The following is a 14093-nucleotide window of genomic DNA, read 5'->3' on the forward strand; positions in this document are numbered from 1 at the left end:
TACATAATCAACCCCTGAACTGGTTGGAAATAAATATTCGGACCCCACAAAATTTGCCAGCCCTCTCCCGGGTCGGAATGAATTATAGTTTCCTTAATATTTACCTTGGACAAAACTACATACCATAAGAATTCTGTATGTTTACACTAGTGCTGGACCCGGTTTTATAAAGAATCTCGAATTAAGATTTTCCTCAAACCATCTGCAACTCAATCCTCGACCAATGAGATTGCTTGAAATTGAATATTTTGGGAAAGCTCAAGATTTTGAAGACAATCTGTGGTTGAGATTGTTTCATGAAACTGACAGTGAATCCCAATAACATTTCATTGAAATGTTTCCTTCGCTTCAGAAAGGCATTTATGTAAAGGTGGTTGGTTTGATGTGTGTGCTGTCGTCTACAAATATCAAAGGTTTTATTTACCGAAAGGTATGAAAAATTAATGAGTTACTGCAGTATAGCAACCGACACAAAACAATAAAAGAAAAGAAAAAACCTTGACCTATCAAATATGTAGAAACGAATTTAAAGACCAAGCAACCTAGATAGCAGCCTCGATGGTCTACTGGTTCATCTATGAGTCGTTTCCTTTCGATGTCTAACAAAATGTTGTGACAAAATAACGTGTGCATCGTTAAGAATAAACAAATCTATCCCATTTGGTTAAGACTGCACATGTTGTTCAATTTTGTAAGCTTAAATCTTGCGCTCAGCCTATCTGTCAAAACTTATGTTATTATTTTTTTATTACCGTTCCGCCAGTGCCGGCTGTACTACTATTCTAGACAAAATCACTTAGACACTGGTATGAAGTGTTCATATCACAACTCATACATTATGCCAGAGCTCGCCGAAACTACACAGACTTTTTGTATCGCGCTAGAACTAAAACAAATAGGCTTCTGGAAAAGGGTTATGTTGCTACAAGATTGAAGTCATCACTACAGAAGTTTTTATGGTCGTCATCATGAACTCGTGGATCGTTATGGTGTATCCATCTGCACCATGAAAACTGATTTATTCAACGGGTCATAGTTTTCCTTTCTTCGTTTGTCTACCCCGGACTTCACTTTTTATGAGCAACTCGGTGGGTGTTTCTAGAAAAGCAGAGAACGCTTACCCTACCGGTGTACCTTATACATGCTCCCAGGTTTTAGTAGAGTCCGAGTTGCTCATTTGCTTTTGTTACTTTGTATGTATGATTTTAGTTACTACTTTATGTTCTTTGTTGTGTGTGTCTGTTTTCCATGTCTGGTCTTAGTCCCTGGATTGCATTCTTTTGATTACCGCGATAATCTTGGTTCCCTTGATTACTCTTTAGAAAACCGACCTTAACGGCGCATATGTTTTTACAATCATATCAACTACAACTATGAACATTCATATGTAAATATTTATTTATTAATGGAACTTATATTAATCGTCATCCTGGTCAACTCATCGTTCCATTCACTTCAATGGTTTCTTTATTCTACACTCCTGTAAACAAATAAAAATAAGATCAGATCGGTGGGGTTTTGACATGCATGTTTCTTATTTTTCCAATTTTGTCTGATTCTTTCAAAAACCTACACTGAAGGTGTAGTCAGAAGAAATATGTACTTATCCGTTGTTTACTTCATTTAAATTCAAATATGGGTATTTTTATAATAGTGGATAGTTTCCTCTTTTTAGCTTACAATCAAATAGAATCATCTTGTGTATAAATAAATGTAATCTACACAATTTTTATGAAGGAAAATCTAAAAGCATGTCACATATATTAGTTACTGTAATTTCAAGTTTATTGTAAGTTTTACCTTAAATAGTGAATACTAAATATTTTTAAGACCTTACTTTTTAAATAATTTTTTTCAAGAATAAAAAGATTTTATTTCAATTCTGACTATCTGTTCGTAATCAGATTTAAGAAGACAATTTAAACCATTAATCTAACATGCATTTTTTCGAAAATATCTTTCCCTGATCCAAAACATGAATTCAGGTAATTTTTTTCTCAAATATATTGCATGCAATAGAAATAAGAAAGAATAAAAAAAAAATTAAAAAACCTCAATGACAAAGTGTTTCCGTCCATAGCCAAATAAATACTCATTCTCAATCTTTCTTGCCTTATGCCTCATCTCCTCCATGACCCCATGATTCATTCCCCCATACCCTATTAAATGGGAAGTTTACCCCATACCGTACCGATTTTCTTTAAAATAAGTGTTCCTTTCACGTTGATACATTTCATTAGTTGTTCTTCTTCCATCCAGGTTTCCCCAACGGCATAACATTTTCCTTCTTCAGTCATACACCCTGAAAATGGACTTTCATTTTTTATCTTTTGTATTACACAATTTGGCGCGGTAAAATACAAAAAGGAACGTTTTCATTTACCATAAACTAGTCAACCAGTAACAAAAATTCTAGTTTTATCAATAGACGACTTTCACATTCGTCATTACCGTAGGTCGAATCTGGTGTAAACGGTCATTTTTGTTTTCTTGCACGAAAGGCGTTTTAAAAAAATCAAAATTAAAGGGATCTGTAAGCTACTACCCACTGAGAAAAACTCTGCTTTACCCCAAAATATGTATTCTATCTAAAGTCGGTAAACAGGAAGTAGCTGTCAGAGAAGACCGAAATTTGTAAGCGCGGTCTAGGACCACTAGCTGAGGCTGCATATCAAATATCAAGTGGCTATGATTAGTAGATGTTGGGAAAAATAATATGGAAGTTCTAGTAACGGATGGAATGATGGAATAACGGACAGAGCTAAAACAGTATACTCCCTCTTGTTCGAAGCGCTGGGATAAAAAGCTGTCAGATATAAACTTTGTGTCATTGGTTCATTTTTGACATACAAGAAAAAAACTTCTGTATCATTAAAAAATTTTATGTAGCGGTTTTGAAAATCTTTAGATATGATTATTATAGGATTCTTCTGCAATTAATTATCTTCTAAAATTTACAGGTTTACAAACAGACATTTAATTATTTCCATATCAATTTTTTATTCCTAACGTTAAGAAATCATCAATCATTTTTCTGCCAGTTGACCTTACTCGGCCTAATTGTAAATAAAGAATTTCCCCGAAGGGCAATTGAATGTGTATGTCGTTTATAGTATAAACGATTCCAATGATAATGATCGATAGTATTAGCAAGAAATTATTTAAGCATTAAAACATGTCAAAAAAACAAAATAACATACGTAACGATTATTCAGTATTGACCGCGTAATAAAGCCTACAGCAATTATACTAAATCAATGATGCTTTCTTTCAAAAGTTCTTACTCTTTTTCTGCTTTACAAACTGGGCTCCCGCTGCCGTAGCAACACATCTGTAGTCATTACAGTCTGATGTAATCATCTCACCATCTCCAAAACTGGAACCGCCAAACCTGCATCTATGTTCTGGGTGAATACAATGTAAAAGCTTGTTAAATAAAATACGTCTACAGAGGGCATAATCATGGACAGAGTTTTTGACATATTTACCTAATATAACCAATGAGTACAAGCAAATCAAGAAATATATTTGTATAATTTACATTTGTACTGTCGACTCATATTATTTAAGGAATTAGAGGTTGAATTAAAGTTTATTGATCAAAAGTAAAACGTCATTACCGATAGTGATAGGCTCTAAATCACCAATTTCGCTGCAAGTGAAGGTCTTTGTAACCCCATTCCTTGAGTATTCGTACTTTTCTCCAAATGCGATGCAATATCCATCAGGTGTCATACATTCTAAATAACAAGTCAGCAAGTGTATCATATTAACAATGATTCAGCCTAAAAAACTGTTTTTGTGCAGCTTAAGCGTAGTGTTATAACAGTTACGGGAGTAATCTCGGTGTGTGAATTTATCACCATGAGATAACAAAAATTTAAAATAAACGTAACTATGACAAAATGCTACTCAAGTTCTTACTTTCCATTGTAAAGTAATTATCTATAGCTTGCATATTCCTTTTTAAAACTTTTTAACAAATAAGTAAATGAAAATATCTATGTTTTATTTTCATCTTTTATGTATCCTATTACAAACTCATAAAATAATTTACAATAAATCTGTATTCAAACATACACCTAACCCACATTGGACTTACTGTGCATGATAGTGTTTGTAAAACCACCAGGCAAACACTCAGTAATTTTACATCCATGAACAAACTCTTCACCGACTCTGTGGCAATTGTGATAACAATCCCAGCAGCCTGTAACAAACAGTTTGTTTTTATTCTATTTATTCAAAAGTATATAGGAATATAAATGAAGTCTAATTTATAGAAAAGGAGAGGATGTTTACTTTATGGGTACAAATGGTACATGGTCCCAGTTTTAACATGAGTCTGGGTTGCTCATTTATTTTTTTGTACGTGTTAGTTTCGTCTTTTTCATCTTTGATTTGTTTATCTATTTTTCTTGAATAGTTTATCTTTTGAATTACGTTTGAATCTTGTTTCCTTTGATTACTCTAATATATACGTTGAAGTTAAAATAGCATGCTGAAAGTGACTATTTGAAGCAAGTTATTAGCAGTGGGCAATGGTGAGTTTTCCATTTTTTTTATCATTTTGTTTTAATTCAAACATTGTTCTGGTCGTTCAACTTACCATTATCTAGAAATATACATAACATATACATAACAGAACGACATACACGTTCAAATTTCATGTATATCTCTTTATATCTTCTAAAATGATTTCAATAAAACGATGCCTACTTCTTATCGTTGAAACAAATAAAACTTATTGATGAACAATTGCAGAAAAGTAAATTAAGAAAAACGTAAAGTATATACGTTTGTAAACTACATTACCATGTTCGGTTACAAGTTTAGTATCAATAAATGTTGGGCCTTGTTCAGCTATGATACATTTCTTCCAGGAGCATCCTTCTTCAACAATTTCGTTTACCTTTAAGCATTTTCCTTTATATTCACAACCTGAAGTTAAACATGAAATTTATGATTTATAAAATTTCCAAAGCATGGTTAACTATACATGTTCTACAAAACTTAAATAAAAACACACACATTGTTATAATAAACTGAATAAACAAACTATGGCTTCTGTTTAGGAATGTCAATGTGGGATTGACATTTCAAACAATATCAATACCTCCACATATTAATTACTTTTTTTTATTTATCTAACACCAAGATTTAGATTTTTTATGAAATGAAACATGCAGGCTTATATTGCAATTAAATTGGTCTTCAGACCTGGCACACAGGACGAGGTCCGAATTGGTCATTTCACATTTGTCCATGAGGCAATATTCCTGATTATATTTTTTCGTAGCATCCAAACCAAAATTTACTCATGAAACCAAAATTAAAATTACGTTCCTTTCAAACTTGGGTTTGTTATGTAACACCGTTCAAAACAATGAAATTGACAGCTCGGGGCGATTTGTTACGGAATTTAAAAATATGCATGTTAAACCTTTAAAATTCGAGATATTCCCAATTTTTAGTGGAGTCCGAGTTGCTTATTTGCTTTTTTTACTTTGTATGTATGATTTTAGTTACTTTATGTTCTTTGTTGTGTATGTCTGTTTTCCATGTCTGGTCTTTGTCCCTGGATTACATTCTTTTGATGACCGCTATAACCTTGGTTCACCTGAATACTCATTCAAAGGGTATTTGACTTCAAAGCTATAAACAGTGGAATACAGAATACTGGCGGAGAATATGGGCAAGTATCTCCTGCAGCTATGAATAACATTAAAAACGTAAGTGATTAAAAATTTAATTATAAAAGACGATAGAAAATGTCCATGTATGTCACATTTTAGATACGCCCATGTCGGAGAATTATTTTACCTATTTTTGTTGGGATCATTTCTCCATTTTTACACATAAACTCTACGCAATCCTCCCCACTGATTCTGCTTCCTGTTTTTAGACATTTACCTCCAACCTGACATCCTATAATAAAATTAAGGTAATGACAAAACAGAAAAAGTGTTTTAAGTATCTTATTGATATATTAGACCTTTCCCATCTCCCTACAAGTGTGTATATTAATTATGAAAGCTTTAAGTAAGATTTATGCAAAATCTGAAAAATGTGATACACCCAAAAAAAGGCTACATATTTTTTTTTTTTTTTTTGGTAATTATGTTGCTCTTAGGGGATAATCAACATTAAAAATTCAATATTGAGTATTGAGTATTGTATTTGAGTGTCATGTACAGAGTTATCTCCTGTATTTTGCAATCTACAGTGCATTCTATATATATGTGTTCTATATAAGAACACAGGTCATATGAATAACCAAATGTTAATTTCTGCTTACTATGACAATTCAAATAAAATATCAAAAACAAAGATATGTAGGCATTTTAGCCATAAATCAAATTTTGCATTATTCTCAGCTGGGGCGCTACTTAATATAAAAATTGAAAAATCTGTTCCTAGCATTTAAAGAAATATAGCTTGTGAATGAAACTTTAAAGTTCACAAAACAAAAAAAAATGCTTTAAAATATGCCAATAAATGTAACTGGCACCAAATTATGTTTTATTACCAGAAATTCTTTCCACAATATCCACGTCATTGGTTTCTGGGTTGTATGCACATTTGTATCCTAAACAATCATCCTTGTCAAACCATTTTTCATCAATTGATCTGCATTTACCATTATCATTGCAAGCTATATTACGCAAAATATATAACTAAACATATTTCTATGTAACAAAATACTTTTGAAATACCTTAAGTTCAAACGTTATTTGTATAATATTTGATAGAGGGATAACACAGTGGTATTTATTGTTTTTATTTTTTATAAAGTATTTACAACAACTATTATCATTTATCAGAGTGATGCTGGTTACAGGAAATCGGTTAAATATAATAGAAATGATAATTCGTAGGCTCAGAATCATTTAGTATCTAATTTTTTTTTTAAATGTACATTGTACTGGACAAAAAATATAGAAATGTTTTGTATTGTATTTAGAGTGTATATATACCACAATCTGTTCTGTATTTTAAATACCAGATTGTCGATATAGTCAAAAACTTATATTTCTACAGAAACAAAATTACCCGGGTTGATAGGTTGCATAGCAAGTGAATAGGGTTCACACTGGTACTTAGTACAATCGTCCATTACAGTTTCTCCTGGCATTACACATCCACCGTCAAATCCAACACATCCTAGATAATACACAAAAATACCAAAATATTGCAAGAGTAATCAATGGAAGCAAAACCTTGTAGCAACATAACCCTGTTCCAGAGGCCTAATTGAAAGAAGTCTTGCGCGATACAAAATGTTTGCATGCTTATGGCAAGCGCTGGCATAACGTATGAGTGATATCCGTATGTAATCCATGTACACGTGTTTCAAGAAGCACCGCTCATCGGCAGCATTACAATCAAATACGTAGGAAGATCTAAACTTGATTGTATACAAGTATTAAAATAAAAAACGATCGAAAAAGGCAGCAAAATTCATCACAAATTAATAATTCCACTCGTTACTATTTATTTTGTGCATATTACAGTGACATATGTCTAAACATTTTCTCGATTTAGACAGATGTTCGGTATACCAGGGTTCAAGAACATTTAATCAGATAAAATGGGACTTTAAAAAGTGTCGGGTTTAGATTGGTTTCAAGAGTATTAATGGTTCGGTAAAGACAGCTTACACTGTATATATATCGGCAAAAACAAAGCCGGATCATCAACAATGGGACATTTAAGATACGCCAAAATATAAGTACATGGCATGACCATGAAAACAGGAGATTGAGTTGACCTACAAACACAATGCAGCAAACCGAATAAGATACAAAAGAAAACTGAAAATATTAGTGTTCTCATAATCCACTACGGATGTTGAAATGCTTTACATATACATCTTTCATATGATTAAATTTGCTTCAGTTTCCGTAAAAGTTTCTTCTAATTTTCAATAAATTACTAATGCGGACATTATTATAACAATTGATGTTGAAAAAAGGAAACAAATATCTATGTAGTATTAAAAGCTTGATTAACAAAACTTTCAGAAAAAAAAATAGAATGTTAAAGACAAAAAACAATGATCTTAATACAAACATATCAATCGTATAGATTTGTAAATTTCCGAATGCTGTACAGTGGTTTCAATGAGTAATCTTAAACCAACAGTATTTAAACCGTATATATGTACTTAGGAAATTTCAGATTGATAAATAAATTGTATACAAGAAGTACTCAAAACTTTGGTAAAATCAGTTAACCTAGTACCGATATGTTCTACTAGTTTTTGGACATTTGTTTTGTATAACAGAAGCTCAGATAAAAATGATTCACAAGTTTACACTGTATGTATTTCAAGGGCTTTCCTTGCCTTCATTTTCATTATTTATCTATGTTAAAGTGAGTTGATCCATTCTTATACGTTGTATTAATGATTTTTCGTTCGTTCGTTTGTTTGTTTTTGTTTTGTTTTGTCTTTTTTTTGTACATGCAGGAACTATTTAACTGTCGTACCGAAGTTGACCATTCTGAAATCTCCTCCCTTTTCACATATATACTCAATGCATCCATCTTTAAATGCTTCTCCAATCTTGTAGCATAAACCATCAATTCCAACACAACCTATTAAAACAATAACACAGAAACAAAACAAACATATTTAAAGACATATGTGAATATTATTCTAAACCACAAAGAAAACATATTTAATTCAAAATATCAAACCTGCTGCTAGCCTACTAAATTTCTAGAAAAAAGAAGGAACGATGACGATTGTTCTTCGAAAGGATTGAATGTGATATTGTGTAAAACTGGTCAATAACAACAGAAAAACAAAAGCTAAAAGGAAAACCGTGAGGGTGTAAGGTTGACACAAGAAACTTTAAATAAAGCCATAAATTCATAATGGCTGACATTAGAACTGCAAAAATCTAATATATATAAAAAAAAATTAACATTGTTAAAATGCTGTTTAATTGCATAAGAAGTTGTTTCAAAATTCTTAAAGAGCCAGTAATTTTCAGTTTAACAAGAAGCACTTGATGAATCTATTTTTGCTCACCGTGGTATTCCAAAATCTTTGTTTCAACGTAGTTGGGTCCTTTGTCTAATAGAGCACAGGTAAATGTTACACAGCCTTCCTGCCAGCTCTCATCAATATCGTAACATTTCTTATCCTTCTCACATCCTACATCACAAGAAAGTTGAATAATTCATAATTCTAATGTTTTAAATAAATAAAAAAAGATAACTGAACGAATGCACAAAGAATGTGATATTAACACAATTATGATACAGATTTCAGCTTTTATCTTAGAATTTTTCTGATGAATAGCTTTATTTTTTTCCATATACTAATCTTGTTTAAATTTTATTTCTTTTGTTATGTAAATGTATACATTATCATTTTTAAAATGGTAAAATTAAGGAAGTCAAAATCATATAAAATTAGATCAAGTCCTCGAATACCCATTGACATTCTAAGTACATGATATGATCTTACCTGCTTTTGTAACTTGGAAATTTCCTTTGGCATTACACACAAACTTGTTACATTCTGACTGTTTTCTCTGGCCCTTGTTAAAACACTGTCCTCCTTCATCTTGACAACCTAATTGACGGAATGATATAGAGATCTATATTATATAATGCTACGATATTAAGTATCAGTCATAATAAAAATCAGACAGGAGGTAATTTATGCATGTCAAAAACCCACCAAATTCACATTTATTTCTTGTTCAGAAACCACGATAGATCACATAACCAGTTAGTTTTTCATTTGGGAGTTGCGTTTTTGAGATAAAATTTATATAGATTGTACGTGAAATTAGCACTTTGCAAGAGTTATCGTTCTTGATTTTGTTCGATTTGGTTGATTTTAGAGGGGGATAAATGTATGATTTTCTCAATAATACAAATCTGAATATGGAAAGGACAACTGTTACGTAAAAATAGAGCATATGCAGACTGAAGAAGCATTGTCAGATTGGTGGGTTTGTCTTCATCATGAATCACCTTAATATAGACAGTGTCTGAATTTTATATGGACTGATAATTAAAAAAAGATAAAGTTTTTTGTTAAAGGGGTTATTTGTATTACGTGCTTTCATTTTATGCTTTTACGTGTAATTCAAATTATTACAACATTACATTATATCTAATATAAAGTATTTTGAACAAATCTTTTGAATACATTTTCAATGCAGTTTGTTGTAAAAATACTATCAGCACTTATGGCTTAAGCTTACATCTAAGATCTATTGGTATGTAAAAAGCATAGCATAATTTCCTAACACTCTCTTTAAAACTTGATTTTAATGAGTAAATGATTTTATCACTACATCAATATTTAACAAAAAAGAAGTTAGATACTCTCAAGAGTTCTGCGTTATCACTTGACATACATAACATCAAACAAGGACAATCGTAGGACATCTTTGATACACCTTTTTGAGAACAACTATATACTTTAATATTAACTTACCGTATTGCTTTTCAGTTATAAACAAGTCGTTCTGGGTTGCATCATATAAGCACTGGTATGTGATACAAGATGATGGATCCATCCAGGTAGAGTTCAAAGGCTCGCAGTTCTTTCCATTTTTACATGCTTAAATTAATGATTTTTTTAAACTAAAGGTATGAAGAACCATTTTCGTCTTTTGATTATTAGTTGCTTTTCCAGACAGCATATACTTATAACTTAATTGTCATTTAAATTGAGAATATAACCAGAATAAGAGATAGATTTGCTTTGATGTGTAGTGGCTATAGAAATTCCAATCACAAATACCCTTGAATGTTAGTTAAAGGAATTTTTTACTTAAAACCATTCGGCTAAAGACACACCACCCATTTCAACACCAATACTATCTTTATTTGAAATAGTTTTTTTAAGTGAGCCGCTGGCGGCGCAGGATATGTTTATCCATTTGGACCACCTGAGGTCACTCCCAGTTTATTTTTGTAAGATTTCATGTTGCTAATGATTAGGTTTTGTATACTGTCTTGTTTCCTTCGTTTTCAGTTCTTATATATAATTGTATTTTATTCTGTTTTCTCTTTTGTGTGTACGTAGACCGTTTTTGTTGTTACGTTCAGTACATGTATCTGTATTGTTTTGGTTATTTTATGTTCTTGTTGTGTCTGTGTCTGCTCTTTGTTTCTAGATTACATTCTTTTTATATCCGCTGGAATCTTGGTTCCCTTTATTACTCTTCAAATAATGACTCTTCGGTATTTTTTTCATATTTCACAACTCTCTTACCTTCTGCAATGATAACAAGACCTCCCCTGCTTGGATCACATTGGTAATCGGTACAGTCATATCGCTTTGTGTCCCCATCGTTCAGACATTTACCATTCAGATCCTTACAACCTTAAAAAAATCATTTAAAACATATAGCATCCTGATACTAGAGGCAGTGAAAAAACCCGAAATAGAAAAGCATTTATCAGTATCTAAATTAATGACTGTCTTATTATATTTGTTTTGATTTATGAAGAATAGTTTAAACCCTGATAAATCACACAATACTTCGAGGTAAAAATAAATAAAACAAATAATTCCAAAATGCCCCCCCCCAAAAAAATATGATAATTTCAATGCTAATAAGCAGCCTAAAACTTGTGATTTTTTTCAAATGTCTACATTCTTTTTGTTAAGTTTTTAACTGATTTTGCGAAGAAGCAGTATCTCAGAACTAAACCGATTCAAACTAATGAGCATATATTTCTGTATAATTCTAATTTAATACTTTGTGAAAAAAAAGAGAAAACAAAAAACTACTTTGCGAAAAAAAACAGACAGCCAAAAGACCCGTAAATATTTCCCTTTGTCTGTATATGAATGCGTACCTGGTGTTTGGATAGTATGCATGATGACTTTTGTGGGAGAAATGACTTCGGCTTTACATCTATATTTTGTGCATGTTGTTCTATCTCTCCAAACGGTACCGGCTTTTCTACATTTATCTTTCCATGGGCAACCTATAAGGAGATGAGCTATACTCGGGTCACATAAATAAGATACTGTTAAAATTTGAATAACAATATTTTCTACGACTTTATTGACACCTACCGTCGTTTAAATTGTATTAAATGACTTGCTCATTCGTTTAGCCAAACGGCTTCTCCCTAAACACTGAATCGTTAAATTCCGGTGAGATTTTAATTCTCGGTCCCAATATTTACATTGTTAAAAGTCGGCCATGTTTACAGTGGTCGTGTTGCTAGGTGATGTTGTTTACGTTTAATTGGTTTGTCCAAAAACCGAAGAACCCAGAATGCATTTCGGCGTAAGTTCGTATATCTCGGATTTATTTTACGCGAACAACGTACAATACTGAGAAGTTGATCAAGCAGACGATTGTCACCAGGAGTTCGACGGGGACTTACGAACTTCGTTTGTAAACAAATCGTCCCGTAGAAACCAACATGGCGGATATTAGTATGGGATTTTCCCGTAAGGATTTGTTACGCACGATTTAAGCCAATAAGCGACTCGTTGGTACTAACACGTCATGCATATATGCAAACTATCTTCAGATTAAATAAAAGAGAAACAACTCTAGCGGCAAGTCCTGCCGGTTTAAAAAGTAGAGCTTTAATTTTAAAATGTGCTGTATATGAGGTCGAGTATAGTTACATTAGAAAAAAGTGAGTTCGTTACACTTTTAGGTAATTTCCACTATCATAACAAACGCTTATAAAAAAGCTATTCATTTTCATATACTGATTGTTTGGTGTATTGATACATTTTTCTTCAAAATTTAACGATTTAAACGAAGAGGTTAAGTATACCATATCAGACTTGAATGAATTCAATGTCATGTTATGGAATTTGATATGATACTTTTATTTGGAAAATATGTTTCAAATGCACTTGCAAGTGTGTATTTCTTGTCAAATGATATTAGTACTGATCAAAACCACTTGATTGTCTATTTAAGTTAAAATTTACGTCCTTGATATTCCTTCAAGTTAGTTTGTGGACGAGAAGATTAATTTATACGATTTTTTTTAGAAAAAAAAAGAATTTCGATTAGCTACACGTATTTTCTTTTTTTAAATCTTTCAGAAATTTCTTGTGTCGTGCACTCCTACTTGGTTGCACGATCAGGTGTTGAAGATACACATGTACATCTAGACTGATACCCAACAACACGCACCAGATGAAATAGGTGTAAAGGTCCCATAAGCTGTACACTCATACTTGATACAGTCATTATCTTTATCTTTAATGACTGCTCCATAAGGGTAGCATTTTCCAGATTCGTCAAAACATCCTGGAAAATATGTTTTATTACATATATAACTACATTTTGAAGTTATGCTAAATAGTAATTAGAATAATTACAGTCATTATTCGCTGTTCATCTTAGAATTAATCGCATAAGACTTATTTCAACTGTTCGATGTTTTATTTGAAAGTGTGAAAAATTAACTTAATATAGGTTGTAAATGAGAGAGCAATTGCAAAAGTGAGAAAACAAAAGCATTAAACAACCCTTTTGCTGATCAAACCCTTCTAGACTGGCCCAAAATCCCTTTTCCAAAATTTATGGACTCGACAGTGGGTGCATAAATACAACATTTATTATTGATTAATCAAATTGATGGTATCTCCTTCAAGACTAAATGTATGAATATGCAACTTGTTTTAAATTTTATACAAGCATATTTAATGCCACTTTGAAAAATAAAAATATTTCTATTATATTTGCTACAATAATTTTATCAAGGCTTAACATTACAGAACCTTCTTGGTTTACATAACTGAGAGTATCTTATTTGATACCTACCGTATGGAGAGGCAAATATTTCTGGAAACTTGCTTCCTTCCTCGTAGCCGCAGGTTTCTTTAACACACAGTTCTTTGTTGACCCAGGTAGAATCGAGTGGCTTGCATGACCTTCCTTTTGGACATCCTGTAAAACAAATCAGAAACAATGGTAATAAAATTATATCTTCTGTATCCGTTTATAATAAATATGTATGTTCAGTTTCCATTTATAAACATGAGCAACTCAGTGTATAATCTAAGAAAACGAGGTGAATAACCCATCCCCACAAAAGAACAGTCCTACAAATCATTTGTTGCACTCGAAAGTACA

General features: G+C 31.9%; 1 protein-coding gene across 1 annotated transcript in view; it reads right to left on the reverse strand.

The window, feature by feature from the left end:
- Nucleotides 1-1380: 1380 nt before the first annotated feature.
- Nucleotides 1381-14093, reverse strand: part of LOC148617930 (uncharacterized) — a 36171-nt gene continuing 23458 nt past the window's right edge. Inside the window, exons 23-39 of the mRNA XM_088585613.1 lie at nucleotides 13782-13907; nucleotides 13149-13265; nucleotides 11836-11967; nucleotides 11246-11356; nucleotides 10463-10588; nucleotides 9479-9586; nucleotides 9038-9163; nucleotides 8491-8598; nucleotides 7054-7164; nucleotides 6530-6655; nucleotides 5824-5928; nucleotides 4816-4941; nucleotides 4103-4210; nucleotides 3621-3740; nucleotides 3285-3404; nucleotides 2192-2302; nucleotides 1381-1480 (exon numbers count right to left, since the gene is read on the reverse strand). Of these exons, the coding sequence (XP_088441739.1) occupies nucleotides 1473-1480; nucleotides 2192-2302; nucleotides 3285-3404; nucleotides 3621-3740; nucleotides 4103-4210; nucleotides 4816-4941; nucleotides 5824-5928; nucleotides 6530-6655; nucleotides 7054-7164; nucleotides 8491-8598; nucleotides 9038-9163; nucleotides 9479-9586; nucleotides 10463-10588; nucleotides 11246-11356; nucleotides 11836-11967; nucleotides 13149-13265; nucleotides 13782-13907 (1889 nt within the window). The 3' untranslated portion in view covers nucleotides 1381-1472. The remainder of the gene's footprint in view (nucleotides 1481-2191; nucleotides 2303-3284; nucleotides 3405-3620; nucleotides 3741-4102; nucleotides 4211-4815; nucleotides 4942-5823; nucleotides 5929-6529; nucleotides 6656-7053; nucleotides 7165-8490; nucleotides 8599-9037; nucleotides 9164-9478; nucleotides 9587-10462; nucleotides 10589-11245; nucleotides 11357-11835; nucleotides 11968-13148; nucleotides 13266-13781; nucleotides 13908-14093) is intronic.

The sequence above is a fragment of the Perna viridis genome, chromosome 5 (genome assembly GCF_037379345.1).
Source record: "Perna viridis isolate PV_CMFRI_1.1 ecotype Kerala chromosome 5, ASM3737934v1, whole genome shotgun sequence".
Taxonomy (NCBI): domain Eukaryota; kingdom Metazoa; phylum Mollusca; class Bivalvia; order Mytilida; family Mytilidae; genus Perna; species Perna viridis.